The sequence below is a fragment of the Petaurus breviceps genome, unplaced genomic scaffold, assembly GCF_028583685.1.
Source record: "Petaurus breviceps papuanus isolate PSGF00001 unplaced genomic scaffold, PetGlider_PUasm1.0 189, whole genome shotgun sequence".
NCBI classification, from domain to species: Eukaryota; Metazoa; Chordata; class Mammalia; order Diprotodontia; family Petauridae; genus Petaurus; species Petaurus breviceps.
In genome coordinates, this window is record NW_027185809.1 from 2,198,398 (window position 1) to 2,224,463 (window position 26,066).

Sequence of the window (26,066 nt, forward strand, 5' to 3'; positions counted from 1 at the left end):
CTTAGAAAATTTCTTAAGGTACTGAGAAGTTAAAGTGATTTGCCCAAGGTCACAGAGCTAGTATTTAACAGAAAATAGGCCTTGAATCCAGGTATCCCTGATTCTGATTGGCCATTTACTATATTATATTGTCTTGTATTTAGTACTTTAATAATTAATCACAACAAAAAGATTTTTTCCTTGGGGTGGCTAGGTGGCACAGTGAGTAGAGCACCAGCCCTGGCGTCAGGAGGACTTGAGTTCAAATCTGGCCTAAGACACTTAACACTTACTAGCCATGTGACCTTGGGCAAGTCACTTAACCCAAATTGCCCTGCCCTCCCCCCTCAAAAAAAAAAAGAAAAGATTTTGTCTTTTATAAGTGATACAGAATTAAAACATTCAAAATATAACTATAATCCTTAATTCTATTAAATTATAAAAATAATTTTAATAAATCTTTCTTTTGTTATTTTAAAGATTATAGTGATAAATTACCTCTGTCTTCCATAAACTTGTAAAGCTGTTGGAGGAAGTTGTCCCTCTCTTCAGGATCAAGCTCTTCTTCAGGCTGCAAAGACAAATGTCGAGTGAACTGTTGAAAAGGGGCACAATACTCTCTTATGAAACTTTACTTTTTAAGTCTGGGAACAGGAAGAAAATCGTTAAGATAAAAAAGGCATGGTAACTGCAAACACTAAACAAGACATTAAACTTAACATGTAAAATGCGCACACATACAAATATATTTAGGTCAACATGGCTAACAATAACTAAGAAAGCCAAAAGAAAAACTGGAAGAACACGTATGGAATCAGCTATTTCAAAAAAGTGGCCTAGAAAAAAGGTCAAAAAGATATAATTTGAGAATCATTAGACTCCTTGAAAAATGACTAAATAAAGAAATCATAAAGAAAACTGCCCTGATCTATTAGAACCAAAGGGCAAAATGAGAACAGAGTGAAAGTACGCTGCCTTCAGAGAGAAAGGAAAGGAAGACAACTGGAGACTCTGAACATGATGTTCTATTGGTTTTTCCGAGAAAGGAGAAGTCTTTAAACAAAGGAATGATACTAGGGAAGAAAGGACGAAGAAGAGAGAAAGGCTTACTATTCCTCATAATTGGGGTATGCCAGAGGAGCACACGAACACAAGGGTGGTGATGAGGGGGGAATAAGTTACACATACACTTCTCATCCAGCTATAGTCCTTTTGACTTCTCCATCAAATCATCAGGACGCTCACACTGGCTTTGGGATTCACCCCTGATCAGTACCCTCTGAGCCTAGGACCTCTTGGAAGGTAGAGAAGACAGCTCCTCTCAAAACCTACATTTAAGGAGGGATCCCAGCCAAACCACCTCTTCATTTCCCACCTGGGTGCATTCCTTTGAAGTTCTCCATCAAGCCCCTTAGGGAGTCTTCTCTTCCCCTTCACCTCACTGATGGAGTCCTAACAGAGCTGCCCTCAGCCTCAATATTCTAACTTTATGCCTCACTGCTCACTAGAACAATAGGTGTGTCCACGAGCTCAGTTCTCACAGAAACAGCAGGCATGTCCACATGATGGGATCCCAGCCACTGCCTCCAGACCCATTCCCACAGAAACAGGAGCATCCATGCACTCAACTTCAACCACACTATCTATCTTAACCAGACAGGACCACAATTGCTAGCCAATCAGAAGACAGCACCTCCAGAATGTAGAGCAGGATGCTTGATCATTAAACCATAGAAGGGGCACACCCTACAATAGCTGCTGCGCAGTAATAGTAAAGAACTGACCTAGAGTGAACTTATGACGTAGAAGTTTATTATAATATCGTTATCACACAAAGACGTACCCTCCCATGGGTTTCTCAGTATGCATTGTGGGTAATCGCATATGCAGTTCCACTGAGGCTGGGACCCCTCCTCCATTACCTAATCCCTTAAACTTCTCCTGCCTTTTTAATATTAATCATATTCCTATATTCTATGTAAATTTTGATTGTATAATCAGTATCATATTCTCTATAAAATTATATGTCTTGCCTTACTGAAGTTGCTAAATTCCTCTAAGGGACTTAGCAATTCACCAGAGTGTGAAACCTCAAAATGATAATAAATCTTTCCAACTGGCTTGGAGTAGACCTGAGTCTTTGAAGACTTAAGAGATGTCCTGCTGCAAACTCTCCCTAAACCTCATCACCAACCCCACCCATTTTTTCAGCTTCCTTTTGGGTTCTGTCTTCCTTTATAAGATTATAAGCCCTTTGAGAGCAGAGATGTATTCATGTTTCTATCCCCAGCACTTAGTACAAAGTCTACACAGAAAAGGCACTTAATAAATGTTTAATAACAAACACCAACCCAATTACCCTACCATATATACTTTGGGGAAAATTTTACTGACCTAGTAGAAAATATCTCTGAGACTTTGTCCTAAGTATAACAGTAAATTCAACATGTTTCCTGTTCAAAGAGTTCTTGCTGTGATTCTAATTTTCTTCTGTTGGTAATCTAAAAATTCACATCCTTCACTATCTCCCAAAGTCTGTCCAAGCTCATGTTCATTATTTTCGTGTCACTATCTATCCATCTCATCCTCTGCTGTCCCCTTCTCCTTTTAAACTTTTCCCAACACCAGCGTCTTTTCCAGTAAGTCCTGCCTTCTCAGTATGTGGCCACAGTGAGTAAGCTTCATCTTCAGTATTTGACCTCCCAGTGAATAGTTGGAATTAATTTAAGCACTGACTGATTTGACCTCCTTGCTGTCCAAGAACTCTCCAAAGTCTTCTCCAGAACCACAATTTGAAAGCCTTGATTTTGTGGTGCTCGGCTTTCCTTATATTCCAACTCTCAAAATCATATACTGCTACTGTAAAAACCATGGCTTTGACTATATGGACCTTTGTTGTCAAGGTGATGTCTCTGTTTTTTAGCATGCTGTCCAGAACTGCCATAGCTTTCCTTCTAAGGAGCAAGAATCTTTTAATTTCATGGTTGCAGTCACTGTTTGCAGTGATGTTTGAACCCAAGAACATAAAATCTGATATTACTTCCATTTCTTCTCCGTCTATCTGTCAGGAAGTGATGGGATCAGTTACCCAGAGTTTAGTGGGTTTTTAAAAAAAAAACGTTAAGGTTCAAGCCAGCTTTTATACTCTCCTCTTTCACCCTCATCAAGAAGCTTCTTAATTCCTCTTCACTTTCTGCCATCAGAGTACTTATTGTCTGAATATTTGAGATTGTGGAGATTTCTCCCTGCAACTTTAATTCCAAGTTTTGATTCATCCAGCCTGGGATTTTGTATGATATGCTCTGCCTTTAAGTTAAATAAATAAGGTGACTATATACAGATTTGTTGTATACATTTTCCAATCTTCAATCAATCAGTCATTCTGTGTTTGGTTCTAACTGTTGTTGTTTTTTGGCCCAAACATAAATTCCTCAAGAGACAAGTAAGATGATCTGGTAAGGTTCTATTATATCCAGGGCATTGTGCTTGGTGCTAGGCATATAAAGAGAAGAATGAAAAACCCTACCAAAGGAGCTTATAGTTTATTGGTGGGTAAAAATAAAAAACCAAAAAAAAAAACAAAACACCCTAAGAATTTGAGGAGGAAAAGAACACTTCAAATTAGGGAATTAAGAAAATTGTCAGGTAGGAGGTAGCACACCTAGGCAGAGTTTTGGAAGAGGCTAAGAATCCAATTCAATTCAATATGTATGTATCAATCACCTACGATGTGCCGAGCACAGTGCTAGACCTGGAACAGCTTCTCCTTGGACATTTAAGCTGTAGGCGCATTCTATGTGAAGAGGGGCAGACAAAGGTAGTCACAGAGGAAGAGAAATACATCATGCACTGACACGTCGATACAAAATATATATACACAGTAATAAATCACTTTGGTGGCAAAGAACTAGAAACTGAGGGAGTGCCTATTATCTGGGGAAAGGCTGGATAAGTTATGAATGTGATAGAACAGTATCATGCTATAAGAAATGACAAAGGGATAGTTTTCAGAGAAACTTAGTAAGACTTGCATGGGCATGAACTGACAGAGTAAAGTGAGCAGAACCAGAACTACATATATATATATTTCTGCAAAGTCAACTTTGAATGACTTCAGAATTCTGAGGACTGCAATAACAAGCCATGATTCCAGAGGACTCATAATAAAGCAAGTTACCCACATCTCACAAGAGAGAAGTGATAGACTCAAGAGTGCAGACTAAGGCACGTTTTTAGATATAGTCAAGGGGGGAATTTGTTTTGCTTAACTATATATAATCCATTACTAAAAAGGTAATAAATCACTGAAACTTAATGGGATGAAATCCATAAAACAAATTTCTTTGGAAGATAATATTTTGTTCAAATTAAAAAGGATAGGTAAAATAATGGTGTCAGTCAGTTTATTAAAGTTTAATTATTCTTCACTCTCCCATGAAGAAATCTTACAACTACAGGGAAGAAACAAGGTTGTAAGTATTTGGGTGAAGATTAGTGGAAGAGACAAAGAGATTTTGTTATTGTATATTACACACTACATGGATGAAAAAGGAAAACAGATCACAGGTCTGGCACAAGAGAATGAGATAGAAGTAATGGGAGATTTTAATTATGGAGATATCTCTGGGACCTCTCTGCCAAAAATGGAGCAGCAATAATTCTCTGAGGTGTCTTACTGATAATTCCATCCTTCAAAAAGTAAGACTAACAAAATGAAATTTCCTTCTGGATCTGATTCTCACCTATAGGGAGGAATTGGTTGGTGGGGCAGAAGAACATAATCATTCCACTATGGAGTTTGTGATAACAAAGAGAAAAAGTAGGTCTAATACAACACGTACCCTAGAAAAAAAGCAGATTTCAAGTGATTCAAACAAAGCACAGAAACTTCACGGATTAAAATTCTACATGCTAAGTCAGTCCAGGAGGGACACTAAGAGTTCAAAAATGAAATTCTAATGACATAGAAAAACAATTTCACTGGATAGGAAAAAAGGGAGTTGGCTGAAGAGAATGATAAAAGACTCAAAGGAAACACAGACCAACTTAGCTAAGAAAGTATGTGCAGAAGATGAAAGCAAAGGCAGGCAAAAGGTCTAGGAAAACTCTGCAAAAAGCACCACCACATTGTGAGGAATACAAAATCTCAGAATGGACTGAGACTAATGATAAAAACTAAAAACAACAAAAAGGCCTTGTAAACTTTATTTGAGAACAAGGAAGAACAACCCTAAGATGTCCCCACACACCCATCACATGTGTAAAGGTGATAAAAGAATGAAAGTCAATGCTCCGGGAGTGTGAAAAGACAGGCACAATAATACACAATAGTCAACGAACACCAAGCAAGCATTAAGCCCTCGAGGACATGTATTAAATACTGGGGATGCTAAGACAAAAACAGAACATACATAAAGTGTTTGCAAATCTTAATCATTATATAGATCTAAGTATTTCCATAATCATCATTTTTAAAAAAGTCTCTGCCTTTGAAAAACTTAGACTCTATCTGTCACATTCTAATAACAATAAAAATAACTGACCTTAGTGCTTTCAATACTGTATCATTTGATTCTCACAACAATTTCATTCATGTAGAAATTAAAAGCATTATGACCCTTATTACTACAGTTCTTGGCATAAAGTAAGTACTTAATAACTGTTTTATCTTTTAAAAAAATTTTTTAGGAGGGGGGAAGGCAGGGCAAATAGTTAGGTTAAGTGACTTGCCCAAGGTCACATGGCTACTAAGTGTTAAGTGTCTGAGGTCACATTTGAACTCGGGTCCTCCGGACTCCAGGGTCGGTGCTCTATTCACTGCGCCACCTAGTCACCCCTATCTATCTTTTTTGATTACCATCCTAAAGATGAGGAATTGAAGTTCAGGTAGGGTAACTTGTTAAGTATTCATCAGTAACCTACCTCTGTGTACACAACTAACAACTGTCATAAGCAGAATACAAAGCTAGGTCTTCCTAACAATCCATCAAGTCCTGGTTTTCTTTTAACATCATTTTGTATGCAGCTGATTAGCAAATTTATACAGTGTTTAACTTGCTTTACTTAAAGCTAATATTCTGGTCAAGAAAGATAAACCCTAAACTTATTATTTTATAATAACAAGTATAAATAAGTATATATGACTTTCAGTGGTACAGGCTATTTGTATGCTATACTGCATTAGGTCAATAAAATCATTCCTTTTTTGTCTACCCTGCTGCCCCGGACCCCATTAAGGAAAATAAATGAATAAAAATCACTGTGCCCTGTAGGACAGTATCATCAGATGTGAGTTTTGGTTCTTGAAGTCAGCTCCCAAAGACACTATAGTGTATCAGGCTCAGCACCTAACATGATTTTTTAAGCCACTGTTCACATTGTCAGTCACACTACTGCCTTATTTTTTTTGGAGGGGTGGGGAAGGAAAACATTCCAAGCACTGGGGACAATTTTTCCAAAGGCAAGAAATGGAACGTTAGTTTGTTGCCATATATACTACGTGAAGGAAAACGATGTAAAACAAACAAACAGGCGGACTGGAGTTCGATGGTGAAGGGCTCTGAATGACAGATTGGGGGCTTGTGTTTTAATCTAAAAGTCCTTTTGCTTCTCAAGTGTACCCATACCTTCCTCATAGCTTTCCAAATAATCTTCCTAAAGAACCTGCATCTGTGTCTCTCCTCTGCTCAGGAGCTTCAGCAGCTCTTCAGGCATTTTTGTTCAAGTGAAGCTATCCTACTGCCTCCCATGTCCATGCCTGAAATAAACTCTCTCTTCACCTCTACCTCTTAGAAGCCCTGACTTCCCTAGAGGCTCAGCTCCAGTATCACCTCCTCTAGGTAACCTTCCCTGGTTGCTTCAATCAATCAATACACAAATATTTTATTGAATGGCCCTCCTATGAGCCAGTCACTGTGTTGGGTGCTGGAGACAGAAAAACAAAAGTAAGTCTCCAGCCTCAAGGAACATTATACTATACTATCATTATACTAAATAGCAAAATGTTGTTCATGTTTTCTTCCTCCTTATATAATCATATACAAACTTATCCATTGCTACATATCTGAAAAAGAATATTAACTCCTTAAGGCCTGGGTCTGTTTTTCTTTGTTATCTTTTGTGTCCCTAATGCCTAGAAAGTGCTTCGTATATAGAAAGTTCTTAATAAACGACCATTAGATAGGATTGGAATCACTGAAAAATCTTATGCCAAGAGTCACATGTTCAGATCTGTGCTTTAGGAAGATTATATTGTCAACTTCGAGGAGAATGGAATGGAAAAGAGAAAGACTAGAAGTAGGAAAACTGATTAGGAGGCTATTGAAATAATCCAGGCAGGGAGTCTTCTCGGGGTCTAGACGCCATCCGTCTCGCATCTGCGCCATCCTTCGGCTCGGCTCTCGACTCTTCTCTCAGCCCGTCTCCTGGAGGCCTCTTATCCGCTCCAATGTTGAAACTAGCCGGGAACCGCGCTCCAAGAGCAAATGACACTGTAACCATCAGAACCAGGAAGTTCATGACAAACAGACTTCTTCAGCGTAAACAGATGGTTATAGATGTCCTTCATCCTGGAAAGGCCACAGTGCCTAAGACTGAAATTCGAGAAAAACTAGCCAAGATGTACAAGACAACCCCAGATGTCATTTTTGTCTTTGGATTCAGAACCCATTTTGGTGGTGGCAAAACAACAGGCTTTGGCATGATTTATGATTCCCTTGACTATGCAAAGAAAAATGAACCAAAGCACAGACTTGCAAGGCATGGCCTGTATGAGAAGAAAAAGACATCAAGAAAGCAGCGAAAAGAATGCAAGAACAGAATGAAGAAAGTCAGGGGTACTGCAAAGGCAAATGTTGGTGCTGGCAAAAAGTAAGCTGGAGATTTCATAACAGAAGGAATAAAAGGCACTATGGATTATGTTTATTTGTGAAGATAATTTTTCATCTGACCATGAATAAACTTATGTAAAACTTAAAAAAAAAATAATCCAGGCAAGAGGTGATAGGGATTTAACAGCAGTGATAGCCAAACAAATGAAGAGAAAGTTAGAGAATCAGGAGATGTTAGGAAGACAGAAGCAAGAAAGTTTGGCAATGGTTTGGATGTGTGGGTTGCATAGGGGGCAGTGAGGTTCTTATATCATATAAGGAATAGCTGAGGATGACTCCAAGAATGTGAACCTAGACAATGGTGATCTCAACTGAAGTCTAGAGGAGACAATAGTATAAAGAGAAAGAGAAAGAATGCCTTTATGGGTATATCAAGGTTGAGATGCTGATGAGACTGAATATCTAATAATAAGAGACCAAGAGGAAGAGATATGGGTTCACTATATAGATCTGAGAGTTATCTGCATAGAGATGATAGTTGAATCCTTGTAATCGGATGAGATCAAGAGAATGCATTGTTGGTGGAGTTGTGGACTAATCTGGAGAGGAATTTGGAACTATGCCCAAAGGGCTTTAAAACTATACATACCCTTTGAGCCAACAATACCATTACTAGGTCTGTATCCCAGAGAGATTAAAAAAAAAAGGGAAAAAGACTTATATGTACAAAAATACAGTAGTACTTTTTGTGGTGGTAAAGAATTAGAAATTGAGAGAATGTAATATATGATTGTATTGGAATACTATTGTGCTATAAGAAATGATGAGCAGGATGCTCTCAGAAAAACCTAGAAAGACTTCCATGAACGGATGTAAAGTGAAGTAAGCAGGACCAGGAGAACACTGTACACAGTAACAGTAATATTCTATGATAATTTTATTGTGAAAGCTTTAGCTATTCTCAGTAATACAAAGATCCAAGACAATTCTGTCAGATTTGTGATGAAAAATGGTATCCACCTCCACAGAAAAAGAACTGCTGAAATCTGAATACAGATTGAAGTATACTATTTTTTACTTTATTTTTTGTCTGTGTTCTCTTTCACAATATGACTAATATGAAATTGTTTTGCATGACTACCTATGTATAATGTATATAAAACTGCCTGTCTTCTCAATGAAGGGGGAGGGGAAAGAGAGAGGGAGAGAATTTGGAACTCAAAAATTTTTTAAATGAATGTTAAAAATTATTTTTCCATGTAATTGCAAAATATATTAAAAATGGAAAAAAAAGTGTAGTAGACTGAGGGTGCAGGGGTGAAGCCTCACTTGGAAAACTGGTCGTAAATAATGAGCCTACAATGAAGACTGAGAAACATTCAGGCTGGTAGGTATGAATGAAGAAGAGTGAAGAGGATCATTGTCAAAGATTCCAAGGAAAGAGTAAGTGCCCCAAGAAGCAGTATACAACAGTGGAAAAAGCTGCAAAAAGCTTGGAGGAGGACTATGAACAGGCCATTAAATCTGCTAAAGAAATTGATGGAAATATTGGGAAGAAGAGTTCTTGGTAACTGGTAGAGTCAAAAGACAGATTGATAAGGTGCTCACAGTTTATCAGGAGGTAAGGAAACAGAGACAATAACTATGGGGTTGACTCTTCTATGAGTCCAGGAAGGGTAAAAGGTGAGAGTGATGGCAGAGTAAACTGAAGATTTTTTTTTAAAGGATGCAGGCAGGCAGACCACCATGTCTGCAGACACCTGGGAAGGAGAACGTTGATAAGCCAAGGTCAAAGATGGAGGAGTGAAGGGGAATTACCAAAAGTCCCAGAGGATAAAGGACAAGATGGAATTAAAGTCACCCATAGAGGGGCTGACTTTGGCAAGAAGAGCTACTTTTTCCTCAAAAAGTGAAGCAAAAGAGGAGCGAATGGAGCTCAATAAAGACTTCTGGGATAGCAGGTGGATAGAAGGCCTTGGTAGTCTCAGTGCAGTAGGTGAGATCCTCTGCTGAGAGGAAGGAAGAAAGGAACCGAAGAATGTCTGAGTTTAAAAATCCCTGATGGATGAATAAGGAAATTCAACTGCCTGGTCAGTCTTCCTTTCTTGACATCATCGCCCTTCTACCTCTCTCTTCTAGATACTCTTAAGAGACTGGCAATCTTTTAGAACTTTATCAACTCTTCTAGCTTAACTATTAATAGTTTGTTTCATTTATTGTTTTAAAGTGTGCTTTATAATTTTCAGAATAAAATATGAAAATTTAAAACATGAAATAAGAAAAGCATCATTAGAATTTCATGATAAAAATGCTCTATAACAAAAATAACATAATTATCCAAAGGCTTTTCAAAATCAGAAGCCATCGCTAATTTGTAAATTGCTAAAGAATTCTAAGTAACTTAATATTTATAAATTATCTCCTAATATAATTCTTTGATAAAATGTAAGCTTTATTTTCAGCTGCCCATATTTCAAGAATTACTACTTAGAATCAAATTTTGGTTTTTTTCATAGCTGTTCCTTTTATGTTTGACATGATGTATATACAGCAACTATTCAGTTATAAATGACTCCAAACTTCCAAAATAAATGGAATGAATACTCTCGAGTTGTAAATTATAATTTCTTATCATATGGTCATAACCAAGGCATCCAGGCTGAATAAAAGCAATCAGTTTGAATTTTAACCTGATATTTCTTTAAAATAAAAAGTGAGAATATAAATATATTATTGGTTTAAAATACAAACTAGTAAATCTTCAAATAATTCAAATAATACATCCTTTTCTAAGATATAAAAAAGAAATAACATTAAACCAAATAATACTACACATTCAGTAAATACTTATTTTTAAATACTCCTTTTGTAGAGCAAAATTAAGTCTTCCTACACAGTGGCTTAAGCAAATTTTATTTATATGAAAATAGCCCTAGCTACAAACTCAGTAAATTACAAGGGAAAACCATGTCCACAAATGTAACTGTGGTGCAATTGGTAAGTGACAGTCTTAAAATATAACAAACAAGAATAACTACTTTTAAATGTCTACTTTCAGAAGTAATTAATCAATTAATCCCTCATAGAAAAACAATAACCCAGAAAAAAATTAAAGTCCTTCTGTTTAGTTTAGTTCAAAAATTGTTTTAAGTATATGGAAAAATGCTTCCAAAAGTTACTGATCTGTAAACTTTGAATGAAGGAAGAAAATACTATATAATCCTTCAGAACACTTAAAAACATATTCATGTTCGTTTACTAAAGTCCTATTCTGATGAGTTAGTGTGATGTGGAAATAAGTGATTCCTGAAAACCATACCAGCAGATTGTAAGCTTTGGTGCTTTTCAGGCTGGCATGGGTATGATACTGATATGGGTTCCAACATTAGATGATTGGCCACCAAGTAATGAAGAAAACATAATTCATTATTTTTAATGACAATCATTCTTATGTCAAAAAATAAATACCAGCCAGAACAAAATTGGGTGGATCTATGATTTCACAAGTGTGTTCTCCTTCACAAATGCCTGTTGCAACTCTTTCATGCTTTTTCATCCTGTAATACTTGCCCGGGTCCTGCAGTAAGAAAAAAAGTGTATCTAACATCCCAAAGGCTTGCTTTTTCTTTGAACATTTCAAGGACAATCAATGTACCACTTTGGGTTGTTGATCCTGCTATGTGTCATTCTTACTATATGATGCCTTTTACATTAGTTCTTGCATTGTTAACATGCTACAACCTACTTATCTCTCCCTTACTCTGAGTTACTTGTAATTTTATTTCTTTGGAGTTTGTGGGATTTCATTATTCTCTGTCATGCTGCATCATAAGGAGTTATTAAAGAGATGAGTTTTTGCAGCAGAAATCAATTTGGGATAACTGAAAAAAACACAGTACAAATTCCAAAATGTGAATCCACTTGATCCCTCAAGTTTTAATTTAAGTATTGGTATTTTTATTTAAATCAGTAGACCCTAAAGCCATTCTGAGTAGGAGTAGATAATTAGAGTATTTGTTCATTAGGCTACCTCAAATAATTTCTAATATAGCTACATCTTAATACTCAATACTCAGAAATATTAAAATTGTCAAAATGTAGAGCCAAGTTAAGTATATTTATAAAATATTAAGTGGCATAAATAAAAGTCTTACACATTTATGTATATATACACATCAAAGACAACCATTCAATCACCATCAATCATTTAATTTTAAAAAGCTAATTGATAGGAAATTAGTTTGTTTAATGAGATAGAGAACTTTATATCTATCATTAACACTGGTTCCAAAAATCACAGTTGCCAAATACAAATCAATTTGGTTCCAGATATGCTACTACAGCTAGTTGAGGAAAGAAGCTATTTTTCTTTATGACTATTTTTAAAGTGATGTCTGTACACAAAGAGCCTGATGATTCATGCTTTGGCCAAGAAATTTGTGAAATGAAGTTGAGTGTGTCAGTTACTCCAGAAAAACACTGTTGTGTAGCTAATAAAGCTATACAATCACAGCTTCTACACTGAGGGATCGAAGGGCTTGGAATACGATATTCTGGAGGTCCAAGGAGCTGGGATTAAAACCAAGAGTCACCTACACAGCAAAACTGAGTATCATGTTTCAGGGGAAAATATGGTCATTCAGTGGAATAGAGGACTTTCAAGCATTCTTGCTGAAAAAAAACCAGAGCTGAATAGAAAATATGACATTCAGATACAAGAAGCAAGAGAAGCATGAGAAGGTAAACAGGGAAAAGAAATCATAAGGAACTTATCAAAGTTGAATTATTAACATTCCTACATGGTAAAACAATAATTGCAACTTATAAAACTTTTCTCAGTAGTTGAAGGGATTAGAAATATATATATATATATATATATATGAGGATATACGGGCATATGAATACATATGTGAATGTGTGTATGTATGTTTACAGGTATACATAGCTAGAGGGCACAGGACCAATTTAACAGGAAGGGATGATACTTAAAAGGTGAAATTAAGAGGTGAGAGAGGAAGATAATGAGAGGAGATGGGGAGAGACAGATTGGGGTAAACTATCTCATACAGAAGAGGCAAGGGAAAATGGTTACAATGGAGGGGAAGAATAGGAAGGCAAAAGGGAATGGGTCAACCTTATTCCCATTGAATCTGGCTTGAGGAGGGAGTGAAATACACACTAAATAGGGTATCTCACCCTCCAGGAGAATAGGGGGGGAAGGAGATGAGAGGGCGGATGATGGAAGGGAGGGCAGGCTGGTGGGGAGGGAAGTTGGAAGCACCCACTTTTGAAAAGGGACGGGATCAAAGTAGAGAATAGAACAAGTGGGAGGTGGGATAGGAGGGAGGGAAATAGAGTCAGTCTTTTACAATATATCTACTATGTTATTGTTTTGCATTAGCCACACACGTACAACCTATACTGAACTGCTTATCTTCCCAGTAAGGGTGGATGACAATGAAGGAAGGGAATGAATCTGGAATTGAAAGTTTTAAAATCAAATATTCAAATATATGTGTGTGTGTGTGTGTATTATTATTAATACCATCTTACATGTAATTGGGAAATAAGATATACAGACACTGGGGCATAGAGATCCACTGGAAAAGTTGAAAGGGGTATGGGAGAAAATATGGGAGAGAGCAGATTGGAGGAGGGGATATCCTGTGGGACTGCTATTTTGGGGCGGTGGGTAGGGGAAAAACGGGGAGAAAATTTGTAACTCAAAATCTGGCGGAAACGAATGATGTAAATCAGAAGTTAATAAAGCATTAAAAAACAAAAGCTATACAATCACGGTACAAAATTTCCATTTTCTCCCCAATCATTTGAAAATTACTATATAAATTCTCTATTCCATTCTGGTGCTTACAGAAAGAATTCCTCCTAAATTTTACACTCAGTTAATTTAAGTTTCAAGATTTTGAAATGGCTTATGAGATTTAGCACAGGAAGGGAATTTAGAGGTCATCTTATCCAACTCTATTCACAGCAGATAAGAAACAAGAGGCCTAAAGAAGTTAAATAATTTGCCCAGTATTACACTGGCAGTAACCCAGATCCTGACTCCAAATCCCACTTTCTTTCCACTAACATGCTGTCACTGGCTTTATTCTTTCAGAAAAGGTAACTTAGCTAGATTTTTAAAAACTTATGTATTTAGATACAACATGGCATAATAGGGAGTTTGCCCCAGAGTTAGGAAGGCCTAGGGACCAGTTCTGACAAGGTGGCTGTCCTCTGACAAGGACACTTGCAAAGCACTTATCCTCTCAGGGGCTCTAGCAACTCTCTAAGACTGAGCTATAGAACAATTATTGACTTGCATTAGCAGAAGATATTTCCTTACTAAAGAGCTTCCTTCACCAACGAAATCACAGATCTAGACCCATCAAAAAATATTCTATGGAGATCTTGTATTACAATAAATGAAATTCATATTATATCTCTTCTCCTGTCCCCATACCATCCATTGTACATTGGCTCTATTAGCAAATTGCTTTTGGCTATAATCTTATCCAACTAGTTCTTATAGTTGGTGAAACTACTCATACCAATACCACAACTTTAAAAAGTCTTCACTCTAAAAAGCAAATGTACATGCTAATAAGGACAATTTAGTAAAGATTTCCCATTATTCCTTTTTTTTTGGTGAGGGGAAGGCAAGGCAATTGGGGTTAAGTGACTTGCCCAAGGTCACATGGCTAGAAAGTGTTAAGTTTCTGAGGCTGGATGTGAACTCAGATCCTCCTGACTCCACAGTGCTCTATTCACTGCACCACCTAATCGCCCTGATTTCCCATTATTCTTAATGCTAAATATGAACAGGAAGTATGTACACAGGTGTGCATGCATGTGTGAAAGTACTTGCATGTGCAAAACCTCGGAAATTTTGTTCATTTGTACTGTGTGATCTGACCTGAAGCAAGGCTGAATATATCCTTTATGCTATGAATAAAAGGCTTGCTATTTTGTAGGAGATATGTTTCACCTATTAATAAGAACAAACTATTTTAAAGAACTTTGACCCTTTTAAGTTTGGTATCTGACTTGATGCTAATTATTAATTATTATGACCAATTAGCCATATTTATTCCTTAGTGGTGTAGCACTTAACAATGATTTAGCAGTAGGTCTACATCTTTAGGTGTTATGAAAATTTCACTTAGCTGCAATTAGTTCTGCTTAGATTAGTGCTTCCAATAAATTATTATAAATAATAATAAAGTTTAGTTGTATAAACAAACATGCAAATAAAGCAATTTTACTCAACACGTACATGAATTGGTCATCCACAAATGTTTCTTCACTTCTGACAAGAGAATTCCTTTTTAAAATTTACCCCCAAAATCCATGAACATTTAGCAAAAACAGTTTAGGGGATCTGGATAAAAATCTATTCACAGAATGAGCAGAAAATTCTCAGAATGGCTAAATACCTTTAGAATAGTTACCTTAGATGTCCTAAACAACCCTCTATGATCCCCTTTCGAATACCGCCCCCCCACATAGGCTAATCTGCTCTATTCAACCCAAACAAAAATAAGTTAAAAGTAAATGAAAAGTTGACACCACTGATTCCTTTGAAGCTGTACTTTCTATGTCTTCTAAAGTATGACAAACTTTTTAAATAGAAATATTCTAAATTAACATTGGACTATTCCTTACTCTAATAACAAAATAGAAAATTTATGATTTTAACATCAAAGACAGATGCTTCTTTCAGTACATTTAATTCAAAATTACTTAGCTTTAGAATCACCTCTGGCAACAGAGCAACAGTTACTCTTAAACCTTACCCAGTTCCAAATAATTCAATCAATATATTTCCTGTGCAGTTCTCTGAAGTCTAAACTACATTAGCTACCCATAGTAACATTACCCTAATTCCTCCCAAAGAGGCGAGGGGGGGAATTTTAAAGCCAAAGTTCCTCCAAGATAAGGTTATTGATAGCCATTTAAATGATAGGTGTTATCAAAATACTTACATACCAGCATTTAAAATGTTGTCAGTATGCACCTGAACCTGAAATCTAAAATTCTCACTGCATCAAATAACCATATGATTTCACTGTATGAAATTTGTTTGCCCCAAAAACACGAAGGCCAGCCAGCATAGAGGATTTTTTAGATTATCTGTTTGACCAGTAACCAAATTACACTTCATTAGAAGGAAAGCCTTTGAATGACCTTGCTAAATTTCAAGGTGGTTTAGGCTATTCGTAATGAAATAAAATTATCTGACCTCATTTATTTAGTAAGGGCCTATCATGATAAAGTCAGGTAGGCCTGTGCTATATAGTCATCAGATTTCAATTTATATTTTGAGTGCCTTACCCTGTCTTTGACTTGACAAAGATAGGAAAGTATCTTATACTTTATCAAAGCAAAGTAGGAAACGAAAAATGAAAAAGAAAGTAAGTGTCATCTATCAGCTGGAATGATTCAGCAATTGAATCCTTAGAAGCAGCTGCCCAAAATGCAGTTTATTTTTTTTAAGCAACCAAAAAACTCAGTCAAGAAAATCTACTTGTTTAGCCTGAAAACAATAAAATAAAATCAGTTCTAATCAAACAGTTCAATAAAGCATGTATTCAAGACTTACAACCTTGTGAAATATAATTTAACCCAATAAATCATATAAAACAATGACCCTATTTGGGATAGGGGGATAAGGAAAGAGTGTGCATGTATTTTTTTCCCTATAGGTAAAAAGTACCCAATCTACTTTACTATTTTATTAACTTTAATGCCTTTATGACCTAACAGGGTGATAGATGCCTTAAATCTCAGGGTTTTCACCTTATTTAATGCCCTTACTTGTCACCTGCAAACAATAGGTACCTATAGTTCTTCATTATCCTTTTATATAGCACTTTCATTTTCTTAGAGAAGAGATTATGATATTTATAAGTTGCAGGGAAAAAAATGCTAACTGCTTATTTAGATTTGTATATACATTTTGAAACAGAGCTCTCTTTTCCTTTGTTTAAAAATTCACAGGGGTTTTAGGCAGAATAAAGACTAAGAAAGAAAAGAAAAATTGTAGCAAGAACAAAACACACTTGAAAGATTTAATATTTAGCATTTACAATGCAGAATTCTAATAGATCTTAATAAAAGGTTGTAACAGACTGCATCAGCTCACACCCTGCAAAATGTGGCCTGTTCACTCTGAAAACACATATCCTCCCAAATAAATAAATAAATATGATTTTTGAAACTACAAAGACAAAATAAATTTAACATTCTCTTTATATTGCAACTTCAGTTTTGCTAGACTATCATGTTAACATATTGGTTTAAAAATCTACTTCATATTTCAGGAAAATAATTATTCGTTCTGATTTTCTAAAAATAGATTCCAACTGTCTTCTTACCAGAAAACATTTATTTACCCTTGATCCCACCACATTTTCCACAACATTTAAGCCTATAATTCTAATTTAAGTTCATGTTTTTAGTAAATGAAATGGTATTCAATGTATTAGACATACAAAATATTCTTACCTATATGATGCATTTTCTTTCAAATGTAAACTGGTTAGATTCCTCTTCTATTTAGACAGCACAATGTTTAGGCATTTTTTAGTCTAATTTGTAAATATTTGCTTTCTTACTCGTGGCATAGCATCCACACAGTTATACTGCATTACTTACATTCTCTTCCACATAAAAATCAGACATTACATGAAAGGAAAAGAAAGACAGTCCATTTCAAAGCATCTGGCAAACCTCCACTGGCAACCTGCCAAGCCTCTGCTAAACCTTCCTGTCTATCTGAGCATGCTCACATAAAACTAACAGCATGTTACTATAGCAACACAGTAGGCATCCTGTAAGTATGAACAGCCATTCTGATTTCAGTAACAAAACCAAATATTGCCGGAGAAGTATAGGGAAAGAAAGACCTAACCTTTTTTATCAGCCCCTGACCCACCCGCCCCAAATAAACATTTTATTGTCAAAGAAGCTGATATCTGTTCAGGCAATAAAGACATTACACTTTTCTAAGCAAATACCCAGAATGCACACATATCCCCACTTTTCAATATCTCTATTCCCCATTAACTCCTTCATCCAAAAAGGAGAAGATCTGATATGTAGTATAAAGCTTCCATTTCATGTTACATGAGAAGTCAATTATTTAACATGAAATATGAACAGCATATGGCACTTAAAGGAGCATTTCATAAGATTTTTAATATGTTTGCTTAAAAAATACACATAAGTGTATACGAAAAGTTTAACAGTAATTTGAAATGTCTCCTAGCTTTGCAAACTGACAAGTGAGAACCTGGGGAGTGACTACATTATAATTCACAAATTTGTTATATATTCAATAATACCTTTTATCATATGGGCTTTTTCTGGAAAAATCTTTGATAAAAATAAAGTAGTTATATTTTATCATTATTTTATTTGGAACTATCTTTTTGTAATTTGTTTCTCCTTTCCCCAACACTTAGAGCTAAGAAAACTGTTTCTATTTTGGAGTGGGAAGATGTTGCAGACCTATGATTTCATTAGAAAGACATCTTGGCTTTGGGAAAGGCAAAACTAGGGATTTAAATAAGAATTGTGGCCTGATAACGTGAAGAACTCACAATAAAGTAAAACTGTTTTCTTATAAAGATACAGTGGAAATGTTTTTTAAAAAATCAGAGGCTGAAGGTTACATTTGCTGAAATGAAAGCAGATTTGCCAGCTCACTTTGAAAGAAATGAAAGCACTGTTAACTCCACCATCATCTGTTACAGAAAGAGCTGCTAGAAGCACAGAAGGTTTAGTGACTAGAACATACTCACACTTCTGGTTTATGTCAGAGGCAGAACTTGAACACAGGTGTTCCTGACTCCAAGTCTGGTATCCACTACACCAGGCTGCCTCTCCTGATAAGTCTACCAGGCTATGAATATAAATGACCTGATGTTTACTTCATTTCTTCCATACACCAAAGATCTATGATTTTATTGGTCTGGGAACTTTCTCCATCTAGGCAGATGAAAACTTACTAAGCAGGTTGTCTTCAAGGGCTGCTATAGCTGAAAAATGCCTTCATTTTCAGCCAACTTGGTGATGAACTTCCCTAAAGTCCTTGGACAAGAACAGTCCACTTCAGGGCTCACTTGAAGCCTTTGTAGGTTGGGACGACCTAGCAGAGGTTACATTTGATGGGCATAACGTTCAGAAGCCCAGAGTCACGTCCATAACCATGATGAAGCATTAAAAAGACTTGAGTGAGGCAGCCTTCATTTACCAGTCAAACGAAATAAAATCCTAAGACCCAATTTCAACCAGGAAAGGCACAGCTTTCAAGTGTGGCTATCAAAGGAAAGCCAAAACTTCATTTAAACTTGAATAAAAATTTTCTTTTCTGAGCATGTGGAGGAAACCACAACAAAGGGTAACGTATAAAAATACAGTGAAACTTTTTTTTTTAAGAAAAATCAGAGGTGGAAGGTCATATTTTTCTGAAACAAAAGTATATTTGCTAACTCGCCTGGGAAAAAAAACGAAGTATTCCTTTACCGCAAGAGCCTTCAATGCTATTAAACATTTGATTCTGTCTTTAGCACCTTAAATCTCACTTACCACCTCCTCCTCCTCCTTCGCATTCTCTTTCTCTTTCTCTTCATCACTTTCTTTGTTTGCTCCATCTTCATCATCGCTACTGGACGACTCAAGGATTTCGCTGATGTCCATTTTCCAGTTATCAGGAACAACTTTGGTTTTCAAGAAAGTGCTTGCTTTTTGGAGGCCTAGGAAGAACAGTATCTACTTACTATAAACCAAGTCACATTTTTACAAAAGTATATAAAACTGAAGTTAAAAAAAAAATACAAACTTAGAACGTCAATGAAATATTCAATCAACTTATCAAGTATCATATTAAATAACTGAAAATAGCAACAAATGAATGACTACTCAGTTTTTTTAATTCACTGACCTCCAAAATAGGCACAACTTTAAAAGACGGTATTTCACATAATCAATGAAGCAACAAAGTAATCATTTAAAACTGGAACATGAAAGAATGGATTTTTCTTATATTTTACCTGGTTTAGTAGAGAGTTCAGATTCAGGTAGACTAAGAATATCTACTTCCTTGATGTCCTTTCTTGCTACAGAGTAACTGATTTGGAGGGGAAAAGGCAATAGCAAAAGGGAAAAAAGAATCAATTTTTTTATAAGTAATCTAACTAAGATCAACTATAGTACTAAATAGTGCATAAAAAACTGAAATATCAATTTTAAAATTATTTTGCTTATAAAATGTGGGACACAAAAAAGGAATATATATTCATGTAAAAATTCAATAATCAAATACTCTAAATACAAAAGTGGGTTTTTATTTAAAAGGTATACACGCCTTGATGAATGTTAATTTGAGAAAATTACATTCTTCTAAAGTTTCAATCTACAAAATATCTCTGAAATAATCAGAAAACCATAATTTAGTATAATGTAAAATGCTTTAAATAGAAACTATGTATTTTAACATTTTTTTTCAGTTTTCTAGTTTACCTTACTAAAAAATATGCTTAGATGTAGTATGGGGGTACTTAAATGTTTCTGAAGAATTAGTGTCAAAATTCTAAAACCAAAATGTATGTATTTAGAAAAAAGAAAAAAACTTTAAATTCTTTTTATTTTTTATAGGAATTTTTTTGTAGTTTAGATGAGAGGAAAGATTTCTGGAAAAAATTATTCTCAAAGAGAGCAGATCAAAATAACTATCAACAAAAAAATACATTTTTTAAGATAATTAAAATGTTATCTTTGATCATATGAAAAAGTCTAGATAATTTCAATTAAATATCAAACTTCCATAAGCTAGAAGTAAACACACAACTTTAGGTGTCACTGCAAAAGAAAACATTTGTCATTGTAAAACTTACAAATTTATAGAGAAGTTTTAGGAAAAAACAGCATCCTAATGTTTCTACTACATACCTCACTAATATCTATTAAAAAGCAAAACCTTTCATCCTAAATTACATTTTCCACCCACTGCATTTGACTTTATTACTAAATGTTACATTACTCACAATTTGGAATCTGCAAAAGATCGAACTAAACACTGGTCTCTTTTCACCATGATGTCATCATTACAGCTGGGAGATATTACCTAAAGTTTCAAAAAAAAAAAAAAAAAGCAAACTGATTCAAAGTTTCCTTGATCTAATACTTTAACTTCAACTCATGATAAATACAATAGGTTAATTATCAATGAATAGGTTATATATTCCCCAAATAGAGCACATCAGTTTTACTTACCACTTAAATCACAGAAGTTGCTTTATAAAAGCATTAAGTGTTTATACAAATAGTGAACTCTTAAACATAATTCCCAGCTTATACTATACTTATCTATAGTCACTAATTAAACCACAAATTATAATGGTATTGAGGCGGCATTTAATTTCTCATGATCCAATTTGTCAGTCAGACTGTTTCAATATAAAGACGTCCATATGAACTAAAACAATGGTGTCAAACTCAAATAGAAATGGATCCCTGCAGAAAACCACAGGTTAACATTATCTATGCTACACTGTATCATTTATTTTGTTAAATATTTCCCAATTATATTTGAATGTGCCCAGTAGCAAGTTTTGCCAGCTACACTCAGGCTATAGCTTCCACCTGGACAACTTAAGAGATAATGTATTAAGTAACATACAGTAAGATATAACATCGATACAACAGATCTACTTTGTTTCCCAAGTACATAACAGTTTTATTTTTAGAGGTAATTGGAGGAATGGTGGATAGTGTTGCGCCTGGAGTCAGGGAGTTCTGAATTCAAACCTAGTCACAAACAACTTTACTAGCTGTGTAACCCTGGGAAAGTCACTTAACCCTTTTAAGCCTCAGTTTCCTCAACTGTAAAATAGGGATATTTGTAAATGCATTTAGTACAGTGCCTGGCACATAGAAGGCAGAATATAAATGCTTACTCCCTTCCTCAGCTTAATGTTTATGTAGTTTTTTTTTTAGAACTAATTTAAATATTAAAATTATAAAAATCTGGGGAAGACAAGTTTTAGCAACTTAACCATTAAAAAAATAAAAATCCCTCCTCCCAATATTAACATATTTGAACAATTGTGAACATTTTTCGCAAGAATGAGGGCTCCAAATTTTAAAAATATTAACATATGCAGAAACCCAATAACTGGCTGATATATTCTTCCTCTTTTCTACTAGAAAGGGCCAATTATAAATTATTAAACTTACTAGCAGTTACAACAGCCATCTAGAAGATCTGATTTTATACTTACCATAGAGAAGATTAAATATTTTTAGCTAGAAAAGAATATAAGCATTCTAATTTGTATGATGGCCACAAAAAAAAGCTTCTGGCAAAGTGGAACCTAATAATCCTAGACTTAAAAAACATTTGTCATTTGTCTGACTACATGCAAAGGTCCACAAGTATCTCAGATCCACTGCACCAGAGAAGCAGATCCAAAAACTAGAGAAATGTAAAAAATATATCTACCAACCATTATGCGGTATCTACTATATATAGGACTAAGCTGAAGAAAATACAAAAAGAAAGACATGAAGAAAATACAAAAAGAAAGACATGGTCTATAGAGCAGATTTTGATCTTCCTGAGGAAAAAAATATATAGATAAAGCAGTCAAATAATAGGCCAATACAATAATATAAATAGGTAATTAGGTAATATAAAAAATAAACAATATAGTAGAATTCAAAGAATGGGGGAATAAAAGTGTTTCAGATAACTAGCAAAGGCCTATGAACCTGATTAGGCCCTTGAAGATCAGGTAGAATATGAAAAGGCAGCAACGAAGGAGAAAGATATATTCCATTAGCAAATCTTATTGATTCTTCCTGTGAAATGTTTCTAGCTTCCCATTCTTCTCTGTTGTCACATTCTTAATCCAGGTCCTAAATACTGGAATCTTAGTTTATTACCAGTTTTTCCTACCTATGGATTCTCTATACCCCACCCCCATTTCAAAGCTGCCACGGAGAATTCTAATTCTGTCAGAATGTCTAATTCTGTTTCCTTAAACACCACTTGGCCCTTATTTCCTCACTATTCCTTAACATGTACCTTACTTCCAATTTGGGAAAGTCATCTAATTATTCCACTATATAACTTTTTTCATTCTTTGTGTACTTACCTTCAATTACTTTGTTCACTGATGCCTGATAGCCTTTTCTTCCCCGTGGCCCATCCTTTAAAAGCCACATTTCCTCCAAACTGTCTAACTACTCTAAATTTCATTAATCTTCCTCTCTAATTAACTGTTACTGCAAAAGCCTATACCACACAATAATTTGATTATATTCTGACACCATTTACTGTGTGTGTGTGTGTAACACTATGTTAGATACTGTGGAAGACGTAAGGTTTAGCAAAAATATGGTTCGTATCCTCAAGGAACTTCTAGCCTAACACAGAGATAAAACACATACAGAGATATTAAAAAATAATATGTGCATCTGTCACTCAGCTTATCATCTCCTCTATTTTTTTCCTTTGACACCCTAAAAAGATACTTCAAAATCCATGCCATTGATCTTTCTAAGGCTGTTTTAAATCATTTTTTAAAACTTAGGAAAACTAGGCATTCTAATTGGTACACCATCGGTGAAGCTGTGAGCTGGTTGGAAAGTTGCCTCTTTTGGGAAAGCAATGTGGAATTGTTTCTCTGAAAAACAGATCCAGTGATGCCCCTGCATCTCTTGCCCAATAAGGTCAAAGACAGACAGACAAGTCCCATATATACTAAGGTATAGATGAATCAGTCTTTTTGTGTCAGCAAAATGTGCAGCAACTTTTGTGGCCATTAAGAATCTGTTCATCGATTAATGTACCACATTAACATCCAGAAATATCACTCCCCTGTAAGAAGGACAACTATAAAAAATTCAAAGAAACATGTAAAGACTTGTATGAACTGAAGCATAGTTAAATAAACAGGGAAAAAACAGATTAAAACTACAACAATACAAACAGAAAGAAAAAAGTGAAATGTAATGCTATGTAATGATAACAAAAGGTTTTCTCTCTCAAGTAAAATTTATCTTTCCTTAAATTTGCTGTAGTGCTTTCTTTTTTTTCTTTTTATTTTTTAGTTTACATCATTCATTTCCACAAGATATTGATTTACAAATTTTCTCCCTATTTTTCCCTACCCACCACCCCAAAACAGTGATCCCACTGAATATCCCCTCCCCCAATCTGCTCACTCCCATATCTTCCCCCATTCCCCCTCCAACTTTCCAGTAGGGCACGGTAGACCTCTATGCCCCAGTGCCTGTATATCTCATTTCCCAGTTACATGTAAAATAATAAAAATAATAGTTATATATATATATATACACACATGTATATTTTAAATATTTGATTTTAAAACTTTGAATTCCAGATTCTTTCCCTTCCTCGTCACCCACCCTCAGTGGGAAGATAAGCAATTCAATATAGGTTGCACATGTGTAGGTATGCAAAACATTTCCATAGTGGATATATTGTGAAAGACTGACTATATTTCCCTCCATCCTATCCCACCCCCCACTTGTTCTATTCTCTACTTTGATCCTGTCCCTTTTCAAAAGTGAGTGCTTCCAACTTCCCTACCCCCCCAGCCTGCCCTCCATTCCATTATCCCCCTCTCTTCCCCTTCCCCTCTACTCTCCTGTAGGGTGAGATACTCTATTTAGTGTGTATGTCATTTCCTCCCTAAACCAAATTCAATGAGAATAAGGTTGACTCATTCCCTTTTGCCTTCTTGATCTTCCCCTCCATTGTTAACAGTTTTCCCTTGCCTCTTCTATATGAGATAATTTAACCCATTCTGTCTTTCACCATCTCCTCTCATTATATTCCTCTCTCCCCTCTTAATTTCACCTTTTAAGTATCATCTCTTCCTATTCAATTGGTCCTGTGCCCTCTGTCTATGTATACCTGTACACTTATATACACACAATCACATATATGCCCATATACCCTCCTATTGTAGCAGCAAGCACCCCAGCGTCCCCAGGGTGGCTGCCAACACAGGTTCTTAGTTCTGCTTTGCTAAAGGAAAGAAACTCAAAATTGGTTAACAAGCTTATTTTATTCAGTCAAATACATATCATTTACCTAGTTCAGGGGAAAAAGGTCAGCACCCTGAACTTCAGAGTATACAGACAGAATTATCAAGACAGAGAAACAGATCAAGTAGACAGGTTTCCAAATTGTCCAACGATTGCATCCATACCAAATCAACATCTAGGTTTTTCAAAGCCGGGGGGCTCTCAACAACGGCTCCCCAGAGTCTCATCTGATCAAATCAGAGAACACTTCTCAAAGTGAGCCCCAAAGCAAAGCCTCACATCAGGGATTATATAGCCTTCTCCTGGGTCAGAGAATGTAACCACCCTCTTGACCCACTGCCAATCACACAGCATCAAGGTGTGGGCATTCCTGAAAACCAAGCCTCCTGCCACAGGCTCCATGTGACCACATTCAGCCTATTAGGAGGCAGAGTATATTTTCAAATCAAGGAAGGTTCTCAGAGTCTCCTAAGCCTATCAAAGGGCCTAGGGACAGGGAAGATCTTTAAATTTGCATTTTCATTACATCTATATAGACATATATATGTATGTATACGTATATATATATATGTATATATATATATATATATATATATATATGCACATTTCTATTCCCTTCGACTATTCTCATACTGAGAAAAGTTTCATAAGTTACAATGATCATTTTTCCATGTAGGAATATAAGTAGTTCAACTTTGATAATTCCTTATGATTTCTTTTTCCTGTTTACCTTCTCATGTTTCTCTTGCTTCTTGTATCTGAATGTCAAATTTTCTATTCAACTCTGTTTTTTTTCATCAAGAATGCTTCAAAGTCATCTATTCCACTGAATGACCATATTTTCCCCTGAAACATGATACTCAGTTTTGCTGGGTAGGTGACTCTTGGTTTTAATCCCAGCTCCTTTGACCTCCAGAATATCATATTCCAAGCCCTTTGATCCCTCAGTGTGGAACCTGCCAGATCCTGAGTTATCCTGATTGTGTTTCCACAATATTCAAATTGTTTCTTCCTGGCTACCTGTAATATTTTCTTGATCTGGGAACTCGAACCTGGCTGTGATATTCCTATGAGTTTTCTTTTTGGGATCTTTTTCAGGGGGTGATCGGTAGACTCTTTCAACCTCTATTTTGCCCTCTGGTTCTAAAACATCAGGGCAATTTTCCTTGAGAA

General features: G+C 35.6%; 1 protein-coding gene and 1 pseudogene across 3 annotated transcripts in view; one reads left to right on the forward strand and one right to left on the reverse strand.

Annotated features, from left to right (window-relative positions):
- Window positions 1-26,066, reverse strand: part of ARID4A (AT-rich interaction domain 4A) — a 92,171-nt gene that overhangs the window by 30,897 nt on the left and 35,208 nt on the right. For all 3 annotated transcript variants that reach the window (XM_069091800.1, XM_069091801.1, XM_069091799.1), the window contains exons 8-11: window positions 20,861-20,940; window positions 19,868-19,944; window positions 19,404-19,570; window positions 478-550 (exon numbers count right to left, since the gene is read on the reverse strand). In XM_069091800.1, the coding sequence (XP_068947901.1) occupies window positions 478-550; window positions 19,404-19,570; window positions 19,868-19,944; window positions 20,861-20,940 (397 nt within the window). The remainder of the gene's footprint in view (window positions 1-477; window positions 551-19,403; window positions 19,571-19,867; window positions 19,945-20,860; window positions 20,941-26,066) is intronic.
- On the forward strand, window positions 7,298-7,965 carry LOC138164202 (small ribosomal subunit protein eS24 pseudogene; annotated as a pseudogene).